Consider the following 22,503-nt stretch of genomic DNA (forward strand, 5'->3'; position numbering starts at 1 on the left):
TTTCCCTAATCGACTGAAAGATGACAAAAAGCCAATCACTGGGCGAGGAGGAGGTAGGCCTTCTGAGTCCGAGACAGGATGAGGGAATGCAGGAGAAAGGAACACCTTTTTGGACGGAGAGGCAGGAGCATAGCAGACAAGATGTAGCCCAGGGACTGATAGTTCTCGTGGCAGAATCCACCAGGATCCACCACCAGAAGATTTCTAACATAGAACAGTTGATGATAGTAGATTCTGCACCCAGCGATTGTGTTATCTGTTGATTCTAAACTAAGATTGTCTGGTGTTTTCCTTCTGTGGCGACTCAAGATGGGCCAAAGGGAAAGAAGTTAGTCAAGGTGGAATTCGGACAGGCTTTGGTTGGTTTGGTTAGATTGGGCAAGGACTGAGCCCCAGGGGAAAGGTAGCAAGCTGAGTGCAGGCTGGTGAGAGCACACTCAAAGCTGCAGGCAGGGGCCAAGAGAGCTATCTCAGAGCTCTGGACGGGCAGAGCCAGCATTGGTGGGAGAGGCCTTGGCAAGGGGAAACAGGTGGTCTCCATCTCTGTCTCTGTACTGCGCTGGGAACAGACCAAGACCGCTAGCCTGGACTGGTTTTTAATTATTACACGCAACACAAAACAGCCACCCAAATAAACCCATTTTCTTACCTGGCTGCTCTCCATTGCAGGCTCTCCTCTCCCATCTTCTTCAGAGACTTGACAGTTTTGCAAAAGGTCATTACTTAGAGCAGAAGCAAACAGCTCTTTGCACTGTGCTGACGTAGTTGTCTCTCTTTTTGGAAGACTTGCAGTGGCATCCTTGCTCTTGTTAGTATTAATCTGCATAGGCAAAAAGTTGAAGGGCTTTCGGTTTTCACCAAGCTGACGTTTGTTGTTAGCCGCCGTTGCTCTACCTTGAGAATCACTTCCAATACTTCTCTATACACGAAAAAGGAAACCAAATCACATAAACATTAATCGTTCAACAAACTTTTAAGATTCCAATGTTCTTAGTTTCAATATTAGATGATGATGATATAGCTTTGTAAAAGAGTTTTGAGCTTCCAGATCTACAAAATTCTGCTACATTATCAAAATTGTATTACTCTCATTCTCATTTTTTGAGATAGTGCAGTTGATAAATATAAGATTAAACTAACTTTATGATGTACTGTGGGCTACATCATAATCCATATTGCTATTTACTTAACAAAACTCATATAGGTTTTTGAATCAATGAATTGGTATTAACTAATAGAATATAAACACAATGATTTATCTACATGAAACACTATTTGAAAAAGCAGTTTAGAACTGGCAATACAGCTGAGATAGACTGTTTACAAAGTATCTTTAAGGCCATGGGTTTAATCTCTAACACCACACACACACACACACACACACACACACACACATCAGTTCAATACCTGGCATATGTGTATATAGTACATTTACATAATCACTTATATTATCATTGTCATATTAGACTTGAACCTATTATTCTGCATGTTTGAAAACCTCTACCTCTGCAGGACAGAGATATGCCATTAAAATACTTATAAAATTACCAGTGAAGAGATTATCATTCTCCAAAGATAATACATACCATCATCAGAATTTCAAACTCTTCCTACAGATACAGAAACTTTATTCTTCCCACTCTTTTATTCTTACGATGTACTACTAATCCATTTCAAGTATTTCCCAAGCTCATATCTCATTTTGAAGGTAAATCACAAACCTGATCTAAGTCGCTGAAGTTTATCCGCTGTTTAAGCTTCTCTAGCTCGGCCTGCTCTGGAACAGACATCTGAGTCATGTATCTACTGTGTGGGAACGTGTGTGGGGCCTTTGTTCTTCGCCTTCCAACTCCTGGTGATGACTCCGGAGAAATATCATTAGTTACCCTCTTATCACTTGCTACACCAAACTTTTTCTTATTCTTTTCTGATGATCTGTTGGCCTTCTTCTGTTGGCCACCCCACTCCTTTAAAAAGAGTAAAACCGAAAGTTAATCTGACCTATATCAGAAAAATAATTTGGTATGTTCAAAGAAAAAAGAACTCTGGTGTGGATATTAAAATTCTAAGACATTTTTCACATACAAATACTCTATCTTAGAGACTTATTTCTGTCAACCCGTTTTTTTGTTTTGTTTTTTTTTTAAATTTTCATTATTAATGTATTCTAATATTTCAGCTTGGTCTTTAAACAGTCTATTACCTTCCTATTACTGATAATAAATATTAACTCCAAATCACAAATCTCAATATGCAAATCAATTTAAATATTTTCAATAGTTTCTTTTTTGAAATAAGGTCTTGCTAGTTCAGACTGCCTTGAATTCACCATTCAATCCAGGTTATCCTTGCATTCATAATTCTCCTACGTCAGTCTATCAATTGTATAAGTGTGCGAGACTATAGAGATGTACTCCTAGGCCCAGCTCAAAAACACTTTTTAAAAACTATTCTTTCCAACTATCTGTTATGATACATATCTATAATGTCAACACTAAGGGGACTAAGACAAGAAGCTAGAGAGTTTAAAAGAATTCAAGGGTAGCTAGCTTAGACTGTGTAGTGAAAAATATAAAAAACTGTCCTAAATTAAGTAGTGAAGTAAATACATCTTTAACAGGAGTCTTTTAGAAGAAAATCTGATAGATAACAAAAAAGATAGAAATACGATTGACCTAGGTTCTAAAGCAATTACTTACTACTAAAGAAATACTAGGCAAATCCCTTAATTTCACATGGGATCAGTTTCTTAATCTTTAAAATAGGGTACCTATTTTAAAATACAATTTAAAAATTTTAATACAATTTAATTTTAAAAACACAATTAAAAACCGTATGTATGCATATTTAGAACAATGCCGGGGTTGGGGATTTAGCTCAGTGGTAGAGCGCTTGCCTAGGAAGCACAAGGCCCTGGGTTCGGTCCCCAGCTCCGAAAAAAAGAACCAAAAAAAAAAAAAAAAACAATGCCTAGCACTTAGCAAGCACCAGTATAACTAATAATTATCCCCATTAGTCTTTTATAGGCAAAAATCAACTACATACTATCCAAGACAGAATGATATGAGATTTTTAACTAGAAAATACCTACATACCTGAACTCATTCAACAGAAACAACTGTGGATTCCCACATTATCCACTGGAAGATGCTTAGTTACTACTATAATTAAACTCTTTAGTACTGTCTACATCTCTAAGAAATTTTGCCTCTCTAGGCATGTTCCATGTATGGGTAGACCTGTGAACCTTTTATATACTATTTAATTCATCCCTTTCAGGACACTGATAACTAAAAAAGAAAATCTAACCCAAATCTACCTAGCTAATCGTAAATTTCAATTAAGCAGTATATAATTTCCTTCGTGGCTGCACATCTTCAAAAGGGCAAGCTCAGTATCTGGCATGAGAGAGAGAGAGAGAGAGAGAGAGAGAGAGAGAGAGAGAGAGAGAGAGAGAGACACACACACAAAGAGAAAAGACCTGGAAGGGAAAGCTAGGTAGGGAAAGCTCTTAGAGCACAGGAACAGCAGTGAAAGCAATTTGGGATAACTTTGCAGTTCCTCTTTTTCACTTCCTAAAACTGAGTTATACTCCTTTAACATGGCTTCCATAAAGCACTTTTACCTCCTTTTAATACATTTTTTTTTCATTTAAGTTAATTCATGCTTCCTATTAACTACAGCTACAGTGTCTTCAATCAAGAATCCCTTAGCCTATTTGCCTGCCGTTTTTACAGAGTTTCAGTGAATCCAGTTGATGGGAAAGACTCACTGAACATCAGTGGTCAACATTACACCATCCACTGTAAAATAGCATACCATATTATTGAGTCTGTCATCCACACTGTCATTGCTCCAGTTCGGTAAGTCCTGATCATGCATGACTTCTTCAAAAGGACCTCCTCCCGTGGCCATGTTGGCTCTAATTAATTCTCTGCAAAATTAAATAAAAATTAATTTTTAACACATAAAGACAAGCTTTATTTTATTCTACAATGTACTTATATTATGTGTATGCATGTTTTTGTATGTAAGTGCTGACATGTATGTATCACAGCAAGTGAGCAGAAGTCAGAGCAACCAACTAACTACGTGGAGTCAGTTCTCTCCTGCCACTGTGTGATCAGGTTTGTATGGCAAGCACTTTCATATGCTGAACCATCTTGTTGGCCCAAACCTCAGACTTTAAAGCATTCTATCAAACTTAGTAATATAAAGGAATCTCTCCAACACTTATTTTAAGAAATACACAATCCGGCTGGAAAGAGGTGCTGAGTTCAATTCCCAGCAACCACATGGTGGCTCACAACCATCTGTAATGGGATCCGATGCCCTCTTCTGGTGAGTCTGAACACAGCTACAGTGTACTTATATATAATAAATAAATAAATAAATCTTAAAAAAAAGAACTATACTATCAAATACATATCACAGATAAATTGATTCACATGCTATAAACAATATATAATGGAGATGGTAGCACATGGTAAGTAGGAGAATCACATGTTCCAGACCAGTCTGCGCTTATAATAAGTTATTTAAGATCTTATTTCAAATAAAACAGAACAAATGCACTAAACACATTTCAAAAAGTGCTTACTGTCTCTCACAGTGTTGTGTCAATGTCCCTAGAGTTTACCACACTTGGAAATCCTCCCTGCAGACGTTTTGGTTTTGGTTTTGGATTTTTTTTTTTTTTTGGTGGTACTGTTTTTGAGGATTTAACTAATTAATTTATTTATTTATTGGGAGAGGGTGCATGCCACAATGCAGGTATAGAAGCCAAAAGATAACCTGCAGGAGGCAGTTCTTGACTTTCACTGTGGAATTTGGGGATTGGACTTAGGTTGTCAGGCATTGGGGCAAACATCTCTCTACCTGATAACCTTCTCCATAGGCCCTGTTTTATTTTCTGAGATTGGGCTTCCTATTTAGCCCAGGATGGCTTTGAACTGGGCTGGTCTTAGACCTCCCAAATACTAGATTAGAGGTGTGGTCCACCAACCTTAGCAAGATACCCCATGGAGTTTTTACTTGTACATATAAAAATTAAGGGTACTAAATATTATGCCCGGATCGGAGAGGAGAAATAGAAGCAACAGATTTGAAACAGAAGCAGAGGATCAGAAGTAGAAATGACCACGATAAAAGGTTTCTAAATGGTCTTAAGGAAGATTCTGGATTTCTACTAGCTATGAGATTACCATGTTGAAAGAGGGGCAAGTAAAGGAAGAAACATGGAGACAACTGTAATACAGAAAGTCACTAACTATAAACAAAAGGAATAAACTTCAAGGCTCAAATAATTTTTCTAGAATCATTCAATTTTTAAGATAGCAAAAAATTATAAATTCAATTTTCTTTGACTCTAAGATCTTAACTCATTTCATGTCACAATATCAAACATCATCATGGTTGAAAAAGATTTAACTTATGGATATTTTAATGTTATAATGTCTACTAGAATAAAATATAACAAATTATGCAGTATATTTAAATTTTATCTCAAAATAAAAGTGACATAAAATTCAACACAATATTAACTTGAAAATCTTAAAAAAATAATACTTGCTTACTGTTACATATAAATTTATTCTGGGTTTCTTATTTTTGGAAGCCGACTCTCTTTTGGATGCTGAGTAAGGAACCTAAGGCCTTACACATGGCCTTACAAGTGCTCTAGCACTGCTACTATTTTAATAATTCTAGGAAATATTGGAAAGAAGCATCTTATTCTTTTTATGCACATTCTTTTTATGTGTGCATGTGTGCATGTGTGTACATGTGTGTGTACATGTGTGTATGTGAGTGTGTCCATGTGGGGAAGGATACATATGGAGACTGCAAGACAATTTCAGGTGTTATTTTTAATATCACTAGGCACTTCTTTGAGACATGATTTCTCATTAGCCAGAAACTCATCAATTAGGTTAAATTAGCTGGCTGGTCATCAGGCCCAGCATTTTCACCTGGATTTTTAAGACCATACTCAGGTCCTTGCATTTGTAATGCAAGCATTTTACCAAGTGAGCCACCTCCCCAGATCAAAAAGCATACTATATGCTGATTCAACATTATTCTTTAAGGCATAGAGGGAAATCTTATTAAAATAAAAATGCCGCATATATGTTACCTGGCCCTATTCAAAAATTCTATCAAGTAGAAAAATATGAAACACAAGTAATAATAGGAAAAAGAAAAAAAGATATTGTTAAAGAATATGCTTAAAAAATATCTCCAATAACAATAAAGAGGAAAAATAATGCACTTAATGACAAAATGTGTAATAATCCAAAAGATACATCCAACTAGAAAAATTTAGTAATAATTGTTAACAGAGCTAAACTGCTTACTATTCAAGCACAAAGTTAAGACTTTTATCCCTCATACTTTGTGATATATGACTGTTCAATAGATTGGACGAGTTCCTAACAAAGATTTAGAACCTTAGCAATTTCCTGAGCTAGAACTCCTAACCTCAAGCACAGAACACAGAAACAGTATTTAGCCACAGTTTCCCCATATCTCTCAAAGACATAACCTAGTATCTTCCTATGTCATTACTAAAGTTAATAAGAAAATGTCAAAAAAAAAAAAAAAAGGCCTCTGTCATTAAAGCTCTAGTCATTTCACATAGAGAAAGTTTATTTTACCCAACACCAAGATAATAAACAGATTAAAAAGAGAAGTGTCAATGAAATGGGACTTTTATAAAGCCAAATGAGAAAAAAGCACTTTAACAAGAGGAAATCTCACTAAATTTAGAACACAAAGAAATAAAAAAAAAATCTCAGATTGCATTTACATAAAAAGTGAGTCTTAAGAGTTCTGACAACAGAAAATGATAGATTGGGGGAAAGAATGGAGAGAAGTATGAAATGTATAGTTAACATGCTGAGAACCAAAGAAAGAACAGCAAATGCTTGCACTACTAGCTGAGCCACGTCTACAGCCCCCAACTTCTTTACAAAAAAGAAAAACAAGAAAAAAGTATACAAAAGAAAAAATTAAATATAAAATAAAAATAATAATCAAATCCAACTGCAAACTAAAATAATAAAATATTAAACTTGTTAAATTTCATGTAAACTATTTCCTAATACTGACTGATACTAAAAGCAAACTGAATCCTCAGATACTGTAAGAATATAAGCTAGTATTGTCTTTCTAGAAGGCATTTTGGCAATAATGTACCAAGAATCAAAACACACACACCTTAGAGCCCAGCAGCATTCGAGTTAGAGGCAAACAGATCTCTGTGGCTCAAGGTCAACTTAGTCTACAGAACAAATTCCTAGACAACAAGAGCTACACAATAACACACCCCAAAATAGAACAAAACTGTTACATCCCAGTGATTATACCTCTCCATATCTAGCCTATCTTAAATAATGGGCAACGATGTAACATTGGGCTTCAAGCATGATAAATAACTGGATATTATTATCCTATGAAATGACAGGATAAATGCCATTAGGCAAACAGTTTTACATCCACTGAATTTTTAGATGTTAATCATCCTTCTAAATGTATAATTATAAAGGTTGGACAATGCAGTATCTTTATTTATGGGGAAGTTATATAAGAGAAAAAAATATCAAAATTAGACAGGCAATAAAAGTGAGCCTGTATTTAAAAGCATTAAAAGCAAACCATTTTAAAAGGGAAAAGTGGGACTGAGAAAGTGGCTCATCAGGCAAAGTACTTAACACACAAGCCAACAGCCTGAGTGCAAATCCCTACAGCCTAGGCAAAAGCTTACAAGGAGTACAAACAGTGCTCCTACTGCAGAGATGGACAGCAGACAGGAGAATCCTGCCTAGAAATGTATGGACAACAGCAGTGTCCAGTAAGAAAGGCTCAGTCTCAAATAAGATGGAAGATGAGAATCAACACCCAACCTCCCCACGTACTCCATGTGTGCCTGGCACAAACGCAGCCATTGTCATACATACATAAACACACACATGAACACAAATGTGAACACACATACACAGAAACACACACACTTAAAAATAAGTAAATAGGATGATTAGTTATTAAGCAAAAATTCTTTTTTTTTTTTTTTTTGGAGCTGGGGACCGAACCCAGGGCCTTGCGCTTCCTAGGCAAGCGCTCTACCACTGAGCTAAATCCCCAACAAAAATTCTTAAATATTAAAATTTTCCTTGAATGGGTTATGTTATGCTTTCTGTAAGTAAAGCTACAAAGTAAGCCCATTTTAATATAAATTAGGAATGTATTTGGCAAGAGACTGGCCATGGTAGCTAAAACCTGAAATCCTAGTACTAGGAAGAATAAGGAAGGAAACTGGCAAATTCAATGCCGCACTTGGCTTCAGAGTGAAAAATCTATCTCAAAACAAAAACAAAACACCAAAAATAAGGCTGGTGATATAACTCAGCAGTTCAGAGTTTGCCTAGCATGTGTAAGACCTTGAATTTGATCCCAGCACTGCCTAACTAAAAATATATTTGACAAGAAAGTGTTTTACATTCTAAATTTGTGCTAAATTTATAACTAAAACTCACAGCTTGTTCTAAAGATGTATGCATAGATCATGGACTTTGAACACTTTACATTTCTAAAATAAAAACTATATAATTTGGAGAAAATATCAATTTTTTTAAAAAATCTTTTCTCAACAACTAGTAAAGTTTTGTATATTGGAACAAACTAATAATGTATTTTAGGAGAATATGTTTTACATTGTAAACTTGTGCTAAATTTAGAACTAAGTAAAGTGCAGGGCATGAATGAATCAGGATGGTTCTGTGCACTGTATAGATACCCAGAGTTCTGGTGCAGTCTGGACACTGGCACTGTCATGATTATTGGATCATCTCCTCTGTCGATGATGTGTAAAGATTGTTTTCTATTACCTCTGGTTAATAAAGTGCTGATTAGCCAACACCTAGTCAGAAGAGAGAAGGCAGAATTTCTTATCCCAGCCAGGGAGTTCCAAGGACAGAGAGAGGTAGAAGGAAAGAGAGGAAGAGAAGGACTAGGAGGATTCACCATGAGCAGGTCTCCAAGGGAGTAAGGACACACATAGAGCAGAGCAAGCCAGGGCAAAACTCAAATGGCAAGTAATGGGGCACATGGCTGGGAAGTAGTCCAGGCGAGCATGACTGAGTTAGAATAGATGAGTATCTACCCAGCAATAGTACTTGCACCTTGCTAATTAACATAAGGTCTCTGTGTCATTTATTTGGGAACAAGTGGGGCACAGTAGACCCTTAGAATTACAATTACACTCAGATGTTACATGGTATAGAGAACTGACTTCTCTGATCTCTACATGAGCCACCCCTTCTCAAAACAAGAAATGTTTAAAAGCATAAACATGTGTACTGGATTAGTAAGATTTTAGTAAGATTCACTCCTTCTGATGTTCCTACCAGCCTTGTGTTGTGTTCCTCACTCAGCTAATTTGGTCCTGGGAGCTCCCTACTGTGTAGGAGAGGGAAAGCTAGCTAAAGGCAGGACTCCAACAACAAACAAAGCACTCAGGACTCCACGACTAGAGTATGATGGTGAAAGGAGAGAGAGAGAGAGAGAGAGAGAGAGAGAGAGAGAGAGAGAGAGAGAGAGAGAGAGAGAGAGGCAGGCCACACGTGTATAAGTGACCACAGGGACCAGAAGGATATTAGATTCCCTGGAGTTTGATTCGCCCAGCAGTCAGTTCAGTACTGCAAGAGACTCTTAATGTCAGGGTAGTTGTGGGGTCATGCTCCATGTTGAGCATCATTTGTAACCGTGGGCTTTCCCACCGATGCAAAAGTTCCCCAAAATAATGCCTCTGAGACTTAAATTTATAAATAAATGCTTAGGCCTGTTCTCCAAGTAGCTCATGTCTTAATTATCCCATTTATAGTCTAAGTCCTGACACCTGGTTGATTACCTGGTCTTGAGTTCATGCAACCATCTTCTATATCCAGACGAATGTCCCTGTGCCTGACTCAAACCCAGAATTCCTCTCTGTCAGATGTTCCACTTCTAATCTTGCCTCGGATCAATATACAGTGCATAAGAGATTATCTTTATATACAGGCAGCTCACAACCAATGTGGGTGCTGAAAACCAAACTCATGTCCTCTGGAAGAGCAACAAGGCATAACCACTCTTCTCTAGCCTTACAGTGTGACTTTTTGTGACATAACTGTGTGGGGGTCACCTATATTCCTTTAAGTAAACCCAATAAAACTGACTCATTGACTTGGATGTTTCTTTGGAGTGAACAAACTTTTGTTTGTTTTTTGAGACAGAGTTTGTGTAACTGTGGCTGTCCTAGAACTAGCTCTGTAAACCAGACAGTCTTCAAACTCATAGAGATCCACCTGCCTCTGCCTCCTGAGTGCTGGGATAAATGCTGGATCCACCATCCAGCCATGATCAGACTTTTTGTTCACCTCAACATAGAAAAAGCAACAAAACTTATTATCCAAACAAGGGCTTAATTATTAGTTTAAGAGGAGCAGCTGGATTATCTTCTAGGCATGCAACTGAAGTTAAACCATCTGAGTAGAAATGTTCAAGGAGGTAAAGCCACTAAGGCAGTTCTCCACGTGGCACTGAACAGTGTGCTTCCTTGCTGTTCTGCTATGGGTTATAAGACTTGTGACTAAAAGCAAGCTATCTGCCCAAAGGGAGAGTCAGGGCAGAACTGCTAGGGACTATATTCCTCTGTCGTATAATGTAGCATGCCTTCTTAATGAATATGATCCGCCAAATGAGTCAAGCACATCCCTTAAACGGCTGATGCACTGGTGCATTGCGTGAAACATATCTGGAATGGGATTGTAAGGAAGATGCAGCAGCAGGTAAGACATGCTATGATGATGAACTCTTTGCTCAAAGAAATTTGCCCATGTAAGGGAGGGACTACCTAAGAAAGACATACGGCTAGTGTCCTCCATTTTAGTCTCTGCTTTGACAGCTAAAGTGGATCAAGAAGGTGATGAGATGGGTCATTGGCTTGGTCTTTCTTATAGCTGGTGAGGCAGCCTAAGGAAAAAAAAGAATAGAAATAAGATCTGAGCTAAATACCCTTCTCGGATTTAAAAACAACCAAACCAAACCAAACCAAACCAAACAAACCAAACAAACTTGGACACATAAGAAAAACCTAGAGGCGGCAGAAAACAAGGTAATGATAAATGCAGTGTTTAATATTCATTTCACTTTGAGAGACTGGATTATGTTTGCTACAGAGATAAGAAAGAAGGAAATTGAGTGGAGGCCTCAGTTCTGGTATAGGTGTACTGGCGAGTTTTGTGTGTCAACTTGACACAAGCTGGAGTTATCACAAAGAAAGGAGCCTCCCTTGAGGAAATGCATCCATGAGATCCAGCTGTAAGGCATTCTCTCAATTACTGATCAAGGGGGAAGGACCCAGCCCACTGTGGGTGATGCATCCCTGGGCTGGTGGTCCTGGGTTCTATAAGAGAGTAAGCTGAGCAAGTCAGGGAAAGCAAGCCAATAAGCGGCACCCCTCCATGGCTTCTGCGTCAGCTCCTGCCTCCAAGTTCCTGTCCTGTGTGAATTCCAGTCCTGGCTTCCTTTGGTGATGAACAGCAACATGGAAGTGTAAGCTGAATAAACCCTTTCCTCCCCAACTTGCTTCTTGGTTATGATGTTTGTGCAGGAATACAAACCCTGACTACTAATACAGTAGGTCTTTTGTAGCTTTGCTGACCCTCACTGTGGGTCAGTATCTTTAAAAAGTAGGAGAGGCTCCAGCAGATTTGACTTAGATAGGCATATAAAGCAGGTTCATGAAGTGTAAAAGCAATTAAGAAGGCAAGAAGGAAAAACAAAAAGGTATTATTGTTGACAAAAGCAAATGTGGCAAGATTTGTCCTGGTTTCTAGGGAGAAAAGACTGAAGGACAGCCAAACGCTGTGCTAGTGAGGTTTTTGGAAGGGCTTTAGGCCTGAACACTTCACCTTACTTACTCTGTAGCTGAGGGCACAATGGAACTCGATTCACTTTGCTCAGCAAAGGCACTTTTTGCAGACAGGAGTAGCTAATAAAGTATGGTGGCTGCAGAGCTGTCCAAGTGACAGGCCTGCAAAGCCCAACACAGAGAGCAGGCTGAGGGCATAGTGTCACTCCCAACCTCCCCTTTACTCAAGGGATAGGGGAATGTGACACATGCCCCAGGATTAGGAGGTGGAACAATTCTTAGAGAACTACCATAGATTGTGCTCCTAGCCACACAACTGTATCCAAAAATGCCCTTCTGAGGAAGAATTCATACAAGCACTGGATCTTTTTGTGCTGTAATGAACCTTACTAACTGTATATGTATCCCCTTAGATCCTGTATCTCCTTTGGTGCTGAGTCCCAAGACTAACTGGCACAAGCCTAGAACAAATTATGCTGATCCTTCAGATATCCTACCTACGCTCTAAGAGGACTTATTATATAATGCTAACAAGTACCTTACAGATTTAGAAAAGCAACGGAAAGTACAAACACAACTAAAGGAACAAGGATGGGAAATTATCCACATAAGGTACAGAGGCCCTGCACTCTTGGGAGTTTATGGTTGAATAAGACATAAATTATACCACTGACAAAAATGTTGAAGAAAACCCTACAATAATCTGTCCCTATGTAAACAAAAACATCGGTTAAGGATATATGTATATCTAATTGTAAAAGATACTCCCGAAGCCACAAGATTACTACTAAAACCAATACCTAGGGCAGGCTACTTCCCTCTGAGGTACAACACAAGCTATTGTCACTGAGATTGGTCACATGTCATAATTGAATTTTAAGATCCTACAACTCTTAATACAGCACATCATGGGTCAGAATACAGAGAAATCAAGTTAGAAGTGAGCTCCCTCCTTGATGGCTATCCTTCTTAGTGCCAAACAAACAAACAAACACCATTATAGAGGCTGGGCTAGGGGTTACTGACTCCATACTATTCAGGTATGTTAACACCATATGCACTCAAATCAAGACCCACTCACTGATATTAAGAGCCATGACTTTTGTGAGGTATAAAAATCATTTTCTGGTGTGATTTAAGGCTTAACTCCAGAAGAAGGATATAAACTTGAAATTTCATGCTGTAAAACAAACAGCTGTGGCTAAGGAGGTGGCAGGCCCCAGTGAGAGCACTATGGCCAGCTATGTTCATGCTACACCTCTCAAAATTCTTCTAAACATTTATGTTTATGCCCATAAACTTTCTGCTGTCAACCTTAGCAGGAGAAGCTTCTTTTTGCTTTGGACAGCAGCTACAGAGGAGACTCAAAAGCAGTCCAAGAACTAAGAACAAATCACTGTTGCTGTAACAAAGTAGTCCAATGCTCACCACTAAACGGGAAAAAATAATCATACATCTGTATGACTTCCCCCCATCTACCCATCCACAAGGCTCAGGGAACACTGTGGAAGAGAGGGCTAAAAGTGTACTATCCTATGGAGTACTATAGTATGGTGGAGTGCTGAAGTCTGTGCTCTGGGCTGTTGCCATCTTGAAATCAGAGCATGAAACCCATACAAGACTGGGACCACTGACCGTCTCTCATGGAAAGAGAGCCTGCTGAGGTGCACATGGCCACTCCACCCTAGGAATATACAACAATTAACAATGGCTGGGAGAAAGGAGACTGTTCTTTGATGGTGTACCTGTCATGCTCATGTAAGTAACCCTAATTAAATCTGTTACTGTTGAATAGAATCATTTCTCTGGTGTCCTTGCCTTCTTTTAGTAGAGTGAATTAGGTTCCTTAGAAAAACTCAGATGACAATATTTAATAACCTAATTGTTGCAGGGTATCTGATCATACCGTGAACCCCAAGATTGTGTTATTCACTGGAAAAACATGTTTTTAGTTGTGGTGTATATCAGCTTTAGCACAAACCTTTCTTTCATCCAGAAGCCTTCTACTTGAATATTGTAAACAGGGTTAAACAAAGTCAACCATAGGTCTCAAGGCAGAGCAAGCAACCAGTTGACAGGAAGTGTGAGGATTACTACAAAACAGAGAGTAAGAGGGATTCAGGAGCACAGAAAGAGACACGAAGTTAGTAGAATGGAGGAGCACTCAGTTTGAAGGTTTCTGAGACGGCATCATGAAAGAGAGGACTGCTGCTGGGAAGTGGAAGTTGGCTAAGAAGGAAAGTCAGCTTTCCTTTCTTTCTCTGCCTCTCTGACCTAGCAGGTTTTCACTTTTCACATCCCCTCCCTCCCCTCTCACCTCTCCCCACCCTGCAGCAACTGGCCCTAGTCTTCATTGGTAAAATTGAATGAGAGTTTAAAAAAAAAAAAACTTAATAGTATAAAATATGTCTAGGGGTTGGGGATTTGGCTCAGCGGTAGGGCGCTTGCCTAGCAACCACAAGGCCCTGGGTTTGGTCCCCAACTCCGGAAAAAAAAAAAAAATGTCTAAAGGGTTCACTAATATTGACGCAAAATTAGCATAAAGCTAGAACTGGTTATGGTGACTTATGTCTGTAATCTTAATACTTGTGGAGACAGGAGGCTACAGTAGGTTAAAAGAAACAGAAAGCTGAAGCTGGAGAGACAGCTCAGTGGTTAAGAGCATACACATCTCGGAAGAGGATCTGAGTTCCATTTCCCACACCTATGTCAAATGGCTCACAACCACCTATAACTCCAACTCTAGGTAATTTGACATCTTCTAGCCTTTATGGGTACTCATGTGCAACCTACACAGAGAGAGAACTGAAAATAAAACTGTAATTAGGAAATAACATATGTATCAATTCTCAATATATTAACATTCAGTAAATTTCTCAAAGGAACTAGTATCTCCTCCTATGAAACTTTTCTAAGGGGTCCTAGGGTAAAGCTCAGTTGGTAAAGCACTTGATAAAGAACGAAGATCTGAATTCAGATTCCCAGCACTCACATAAAATAGCTGTGATATGTACCTGCAATCTCAACACTGGGAAAGCACAGACAAAAGGCTCCCTGGAGCTTGCACTGCCAAAACAACAAACAAAAACAACATACCCACGAGATCTTTCCAGTGCCCTTTCTATTTAAGACCTAAAAAATAAAATTCAATAAAAGCTGATGAGGTGGCTCTGAGTAAGTAAAAGTACTTGCCACCAAGTTTAACAATCTGACTCCTGAACCCATATGATAAAGGAAAAAACTGATTCTACAAGGTGTCCTCTGACCTCTATCTATGTGCCCAAGTACACACACATTCACATATAAATAAATGTATTTAAGGGTCTTTAAAAAACTGAGTTTCGGGGTTGGGGATTTAGCTCAGTGGTAGAGCGCTTGCCTAGCAAGCGCAAGGCCCTGGGTTCGGTCCCCAGCTCCGAAAAAAAGAAAAAAGAAAAAGAAGAAGAAAAAAAAAAAAAAACTGAGTTTCTAGAATTCAAGATACCTTTTTTCAAATTGGAAAAAACAAAACAAACTCCAAACTCTGAAGATTTAGTGGAAGATAAGACAAATTACGATAAAATGTAGCATTCAATTGGAACATTCAACCTTTGGAAGGCAAATGCAGGAGATCACTGGAAATTTTAGGTAAGCCAGGGGTACAAGCAGACCTTATCTAAAAAAGGAAACAAGGCATTTAACCTCACAATGTACTTTGCCAACTGAACTTACTTCTTTCACTGTATAGTTACTTATGTAGTTCTCTCTCTCTCTCTCTCTCTCTCTCTCTCTCTCTCTCTCTCTCTCTCTCTCTCCCCCCCCCGCCTCCTTTCCCCCTCCTCCTCCTCAGTAATTTTTTAAAATTTCATCATATGTGTATAGGTATGTCTGTGTACCATCTGTATGTCTAGTACCCTCAGACTATAGAGAAGGTACCCTGTGGGTGCTGGCTGGGAACTGAACAACTACAAAATACTCTCAGCTGCTGAGGAATCTCTCCACGAGGTCCCCTGTGATGGTTTCAATATGCTTGGCCCAGGAAGTATTAGAAGGTGTGGCCTTGTTGGAGTAAGTGTGGCCTTGTTGGAGGAAGAATATCATTCTGGGCGTGAGCTCTAAGACCCTCACCTTAGCTCTCTTGAGGCCAGTCCTCTAGTTGCCTTCAGAACAAGAGGTGGAATTCTCAGCTCCTCCTGCACCATGCCTGCCTGGATGCTGCCATGTTCCCACTTTGAAGATAATGGACTGAACCTTTGAACCTGTAAGCCAGCCCATTAAATGTGTCCTTTATAAGACTTGCCTTGGTCATGGTGTCTGTTCACAGCAGTAAACCCTAAGACACTTCCCCATTCTTTTTTTTGAAACAGGGTCTTATACTTTAGCACAGTGGTTTTCAACCTTTCTAATGCTGTGACCCTGTAATACAGTTCCTCAAATGTTGCTACTTTGAGCAGGTAATTGGTTCAAGGTCAGGAACTTAAACCTCCTCTCTGATCCTGCTTCTTGCATTCTACTATATCACTGTCTAATTATGCTGAATCTGTTCTTGACCTTTCTGAGTATGTTCCCTCCATTATTTTTCTTTATCTTCTCTTTTAATCTCTTACATTCTTAGCTCCAACCAAGTAATATATTACAAAAAATGTCTTGCTAACATCCTTGACTTTCCTATTTGCTCCTTCTGTTAACTCTAGAAAACCATCTACCTGCTTTCTTTGCTTCTATTCACTCTTTCAAACTGAGACTGCCTCAGCTTTGACTTTTGACATAACTTTGAGTCATATATATTATACAACATAAATGTATTGTCTTGGGGTAATACATCTTTTCTATTTTGTTCAATGGCTTATCCCCAAACATTACATTGAAAGCACTCACATTTATAAAATGAATGTATTGCTATGCATTGCCCGTTAGCCTCATATCAAATTCCCTAATGTGACTGTTGAGGATGTTTGATCACACCCACAGATTGTGTTGTTTACTAGAAAAGCCTGTTTCTAGCTGTAGTGTGGCTCAGCCCTCAGCACATACCTTTAATCGCAAACAATGAAGGTAAAGTTAGTTGTAGAAGGAAGCACCCATGCTTGAAAATGATATTTAATTGACTTGCAGACAAAGTGACAAATCAGAGAAAGATTTGACAGATTAGGATATGTCCAACTCTCACGGAGAGAGTAAAGAAAGGCTACTTAACAGAAAGCAGTACTGAAAGAGAAAGGAAGGAGGCAGTTTTACTAGGAGAATTTAACTGACACAAGTTAAAGAGAGAACAAGCCAGACAAAGGTAAAGACAGAACAAGCCAGAGAATGAGGAGGATTCTCATTCTCTGAAGATTAGAACAGATTGCTAGAGTTACTTTGAGGCCAAGCAGAGCCTTGAAGATGACGATTACTTCAGAAGAATAAATGTCACTGTTCCTTTCTGGTTTTTCCACCACAGCTGATATTTACTCCTTTACAATGGGACAATTTTCACCAAGAAAAACCCAACTCTACCCATGTGAATTAAGTCAGTTACTCTATATTTTCGTTCCTCTTATCCATCTTCCCTAATTTTTTTCTCTTAGTAAAATTATAAGTATAATTCTTTTTATCTCACAAAATGTCAACCACAATGCAATCACTTAGCATTAAACACATTGACTTCTTCTAAGTTCCATTTTTTCCTATTCTGTTTTAACAAAAACACTGAGAACTGCAATTGAGATATAATTCAACTACCAGTCTATAGTTCTGCACAACAGTCTCACTTCTGGTCCTCAAAAGGGAGTTTAAATATCTGTTTGCATTCACAGGAAGCAAGAATAAACTAAACAATTTTAAAAATAGGATTTCTAGTAGATCATGGTGGCACACACCTGGAATCCTAGTGCTTGGGAGATGGACACAAATAAATCAAGGTGTTCCTCAACTATTCACTGAATTAGAGGCCAGCCAGGGGTATATGAGACCCTGTTTCAAACACAAGAGAGACTGGGCTAGCCCAGGTTTCATTCCCAGCACCTACACTTTGATCACAATCCTCTTTAACTCCAGTCCCAGGGAATCTGACACCCTCACCTGAGTTCTGCTGGAACCAGACAAAGAGACAGTGCATATACATACATGCAGATAAAACACTCACACAATCTGTGTGTGTGTGTGTGAAAGAGAGGGTGTGTGAGAGTGTGTGTGTGAGAAGAGAGAGAGTGTGTGTGTGTGTGTGTGTGTGAGAGAGAGAGAGAGAGAGAGAGAGAGAGTGTGTGTGTGTGTGTGTGTGTGTGTGTGTGTGTGTGTTTTCAAGATTGGATCTGGCTATATAGGACAGGCTAGCCACAAACTCCTGATCCTCCTTTCTCAGCTACCCAACTCCAAGAACTACAGGTACATGTCACTTACTGGGCATGGGAGAAGAAAATTTAGACTCCTTCTGAAGATAGATGCATGCATGGATGCATACACACATACGCACATCCATATACACTAAAGATCAGTTACTTCTAAAATATTTTAAACACAAACTCTTCTATTCTCATCCTTTAACCATTTTATTTCTTCATTTTTATACAGCATTCATGCATCCCAGGCTGCACCAACTTGGTCAGCCAAGAATAAACTTGAACTTCCTGCCTCTACTACCCCTCATGAGGGGATTTTTATAAGCCACCATTCCTACTTATTTGGTGTTCGAGGGCAAATCCAAGGCTATAGTACATGCTGGATAAGTACTCCATCAATAAGCTAATCCCCAGCCTAGTCATTTACCTTCGACACTGCCCTTTATGATTGCTTTTAACTGAACTTACGTCCCAACACTAACTTCTTAGTGGCAAAGCACTACCCCTACTAACGTTCAAAGTAATCTCAGATAACAAAATTAATGCCTGTTGGTTGTTGGTATAACAAATTTAAGAAAGCAGAAAAGATCATAAAAGATAAGGCCAGATAAAAAAGGTGAAAGGCCATAACTTGAGAGGAAATGGATTTGGGAAGAGAGGCTACCCAAAGTTCTCATATGACAATTCAAACTCAGACCAGTTTAAAAAAATTGTAAAGTCAAAGGAATCCCAGAAAGTACTGTATACATCATCTTGTATACATCATCTTATTTAGTAGTAGGAATGGCACAGCTCTTTTCTAAAAAGGGATGAAGATACACCAAAATGGCAGGCCAAAAGGCAGCACACCCAAAGTGTTTGCTTACTAAATAGACCCTTCAATCCTGCACCAGGTTTTAGACAGCATACCCCAGTATAAAGTGTTCCCAACTTTAATACATATGAAACATGTCAACCTGTTTAGAAACAAATTTTCCCCATTTCAGAAATACCTTTCTGTTCCACAATTCAAAGCAATTGTCTGCTTATTAAAAACAAAAACAGTAAATCTTATACTCTATACTTTGAAAACAAACACTAAATTTATGGCCTAATGTTTCAGAAAATTAAAAATATGTAATTTATAAACAATTTTAAACTCAATTTACATCAACAAAGACGTTTAGATACCCCAAGTCTCTAAGATCCTTCTAAACAATTTGGGTATAACACCCACTTTGGAATATAATAAAAATAGCCCCCAACTGCCATTTAAAGACCCTTGAAGAAAATTAACTTTGCTGATTAAGTCATTAAATCTCTGTTACTCAAACTATTCAAGAACTTGCTACCCTATATTTAAAAAAAAAAAAAAAGGTCTTATGCATGAGAATTTTTTTTTCACTACATTTACGAGGTGTACCTTCAACTGCGAAATTCAGTATTAACGACGACAGCCAGTGGCCCTGACCGGGAAGGTGATAGGGAAAAGGCAGAAGCAGGTGCACAAGCTCTCTAGCACCGGCTCTAGTAACCAGAGAACACAGAAGGCGGGGCCTGGAAAGCGGTTATGGGGCGGGGGTGGTAGGGGCACCCAGAAAGCCCGCTTCTTCTAAGCGCCAAAACACGATCTGTTACCCGTTACACAAAACAAATCCTAAAACCGCCATGAAAGGAAGAAAAAAAAAATGTTTTGTGTTTTGTTTTGGTTTTGGATAAGGCGCTGCGGCAGGAGCGGGCCGCGCGAGGAAAAGTTGGTTCAAGCAGGCGCCCCACGGGGGCCTAACACCTAATCCTTAACAGCAGTTTCTGCAAAGCAAGCCATGCTGCCAGAATCCCACTGGACCTCTCGTTTGTCCCCCGACCACCAACCCCGATTCTAGATGGAAAGAAACTGGATCTTCACCAAGGGGTGGAGAGGGGGCAGTGGGAGGAGCGAGGAAAAGGATTAATAACATTTTCTTAGCGAGAACCTACTAGCTGGAGTCAGGAACGCCTACTGGGGCCTTTCTGCTCCAAGAATAAAAGCGACTAGAGGAAATCCCCCGGCCGCAGACGCTCTGCACCCAGGAGCATTCGGGCTGCCGGGGCCCTCCCGGGATGGAATTTGGCGGGTGGGTTGGAAGGGAGGGCGGTAGCTGGGCCTCAGGCCGCCAAGGCCTGCTTCTTTCAGGACTCATCACCCAAACTAAGCCGGCTTGCCCTCCACCCCGAAGGGGACCATCTCCGGCACCGCGTGAACGGTCCTCAAATCTACCAGAGCGGAGGCCGCAAGATCGTGGAGGCGCCAGCGTGTGCCCTGACGCTCACCAGAGATGTGGTGTCAGTCAGTGTCGAGAGGACTCGCTGTCAGCCTGAGGGTGGGGGTTGGGGGGGAAGGATCGCGCAGCCAAGGGACCTCAAAGTTAACCGGGCAGGCGTGGCCCAGGCCGGGTTCAAGCACTGCGCCCGCCTTGCACCACCCAGCTCTCCAGCCCGCGGTTGCCAAGGGCCGCAGCCCCGCAGGCATTACCTGTAAACGAAGCCGCCCCTCCTGCCAAGGGCGGAGTGGCGGTCGGCCCCTCCAGGAGCCGCCACCAGCAGCGGTTCTTCCTCGAAGACCGCGGAAGGGAGGCCCACGAGTTCCCCTTACTGCCCAAAGCCCAATGGCCGCCTTGTCTACATTAGCTAACTAGGCGCCAACCGCCGCAGCCACCGCCATCTTAGGACCTCATTGTGGTGGGAGAAGAGGGGGGCGGGGAAACTGCAGAGAAGGTTGGGGGAGCGCAACGCTCCGCGAGACGAGCGCCGTCTCCTCGGCAACGGCCGCGCGGGGGCGAGAACTCTCCCGGGCTAGAGCCGCAGTGCGAACTCAAGGCGGGCAGGACTGAAGTCACGTGACGCTCAGCTCTGGCGTCTGTGGAGTCACGGGCCTCTCCAGTCAGGAACGGATTTAGTCAAACGAACAACCTGAGAACTACACAACCCAGAATGCCCACTTAACCGGGTAGCAAAATACAGAACTACAAATCCCAGTATGCTGTGCGCCCCCCAGATTGGTCAGCTGTGTTAAGGCTTGAGGCCTGTCTGAATTATTAAGTGCTTTAGCTCACTGCTAGTATCCGGGCGCTTTCTAATTTTTCCGTGGAGGCATGAGCTTCCAGATGGAGACGGAAGGCCTGGAAACCCTCGGATCTCTCTTGTAGTGCATTCCTACCCGAATTTCTGTCACGAAGGATACTGGCGGGGCTTTACAATCTAACCTCTAATTTTAACAAGATTAAACCAGTTTGTCTTGTGTGGTTAGTCAGTGGAAGAATCATAAGTGATTGTTAATGATCATTGCCCCCTGGAACGTTGTTCCGCTGCTTTGTTGGTAGAAACAAGTGGTTGTAAACAGAGTTTAATCCCGTGAAGTTTTCTCTGAACCCACAGTCTTTGAAATCCTGTTTATATTCTTGTTAACACTTGTATTAACAAATGTTAGTAAATGGTTAAATAGTGGCTTTAAAACAGCACGAAACAAACATTTTTTTTTTAAAGTTGCAAGGTTTTCAATATGTCAGTCTCCAAAGTTAGACTACCTGTCAATTTCAGTTTCATGCCTGCACATTCTGCTTTTAGACAGTTTGTAAATATGGAATGGGGTTTTTAATGTAAGATAGTGTAATTGGGAAAGTATAGGCGTCTGTGTTTCCACGATAAATTTTTCCCACAATTACCAACAAATTGTTTACAAAACAAAATTAGTACAGCTCTCTCAGAGTGCTTAGGTTCACATAAACAAAACATTTTCAGCCCATTGCAATTTACTACTGTGTCCATATCCTTTTGTATTCGTTTTATTTCATTTCTGAGGCAATATCTCTTATATCTTAGGCTAGCCTCAACTCTCTCTGACTCATATCCTTCTGCCTCTGGAATGCTGGGGTGTATGTGGCTGGAAATCAAACCCAGGGTTTCATACATGCTAGGCAAACGTTCTACCAACTGAGCTACATATCCAGTCCATATTGGATATTGAACCTAGGGCATTTTGACATGCTATGCTCTACCATTGTCCTATATCTTTAGGCCTCTTCTTATTTTTCATTTGGATCTGAGTCTCAGTAAGTTGCCTACACAGAACTAATTCTCCCTTTCTCTCTCTCTCTCTCTCTCTCTCTCTCTCTCTCTCTCTCTCTCTCTCTCCCTCCTCCCTCCCTCCTCCCTCCCCTCCCTCCCTCCTCTCTCTTCTCTCTCTCTCTCTCTCTCTCTCTCTCTCTCTCTCTCTCTTCCTTTTTAAATATGATTCTCCCATTTTGAGAGAAGTGGAGGGTGGATCTTGGAGGACCTATG

The 22,503-nt window shown here is 40.1% G+C and overlaps 1 protein-coding gene across 1 annotated transcript in view; it reads right to left on the reverse strand.

The window, feature by feature from the left end:
* The window catches only part of Pcm1 (pericentriolar material 1), a 94,617-nt gene extending 73,555 nt beyond the window's left edge, over positions 1–21,062 (reverse strand). Inside the window, exons 1-4 of the mRNA XM_032918979.1 lie at positions 20,699–21,062; positions 3,820–3,934; positions 1,722–1,967; positions 650–919 (exon numbers count right to left, since the gene is read on the reverse strand). Of these exons, the coding sequence (XP_032774870.1) occupies positions 650–919; positions 1,722–1,967; positions 3,820–3,915 (612 nt within the window). The 5' untranslated portion in view covers positions 3,916–3,934; positions 20,699–21,062. The remainder of the gene's footprint in view (positions 1–649; positions 920–1,721; positions 1,968–3,819; positions 3,935–20,698) is intronic.
* Positions 21,063–22,503: the final 1,441 nt, after the last annotated feature.

Source organism: Rattus rattus, chromosome 13, assembly GCF_011064425.1.
Source record: "Rattus rattus isolate New Zealand chromosome 13, Rrattus_CSIRO_v1, whole genome shotgun sequence".
In the NCBI taxonomy this organism is placed as follows: Eukaryota; Metazoa; Chordata; class Mammalia; order Rodentia; family Muridae; genus Rattus; species Rattus rattus.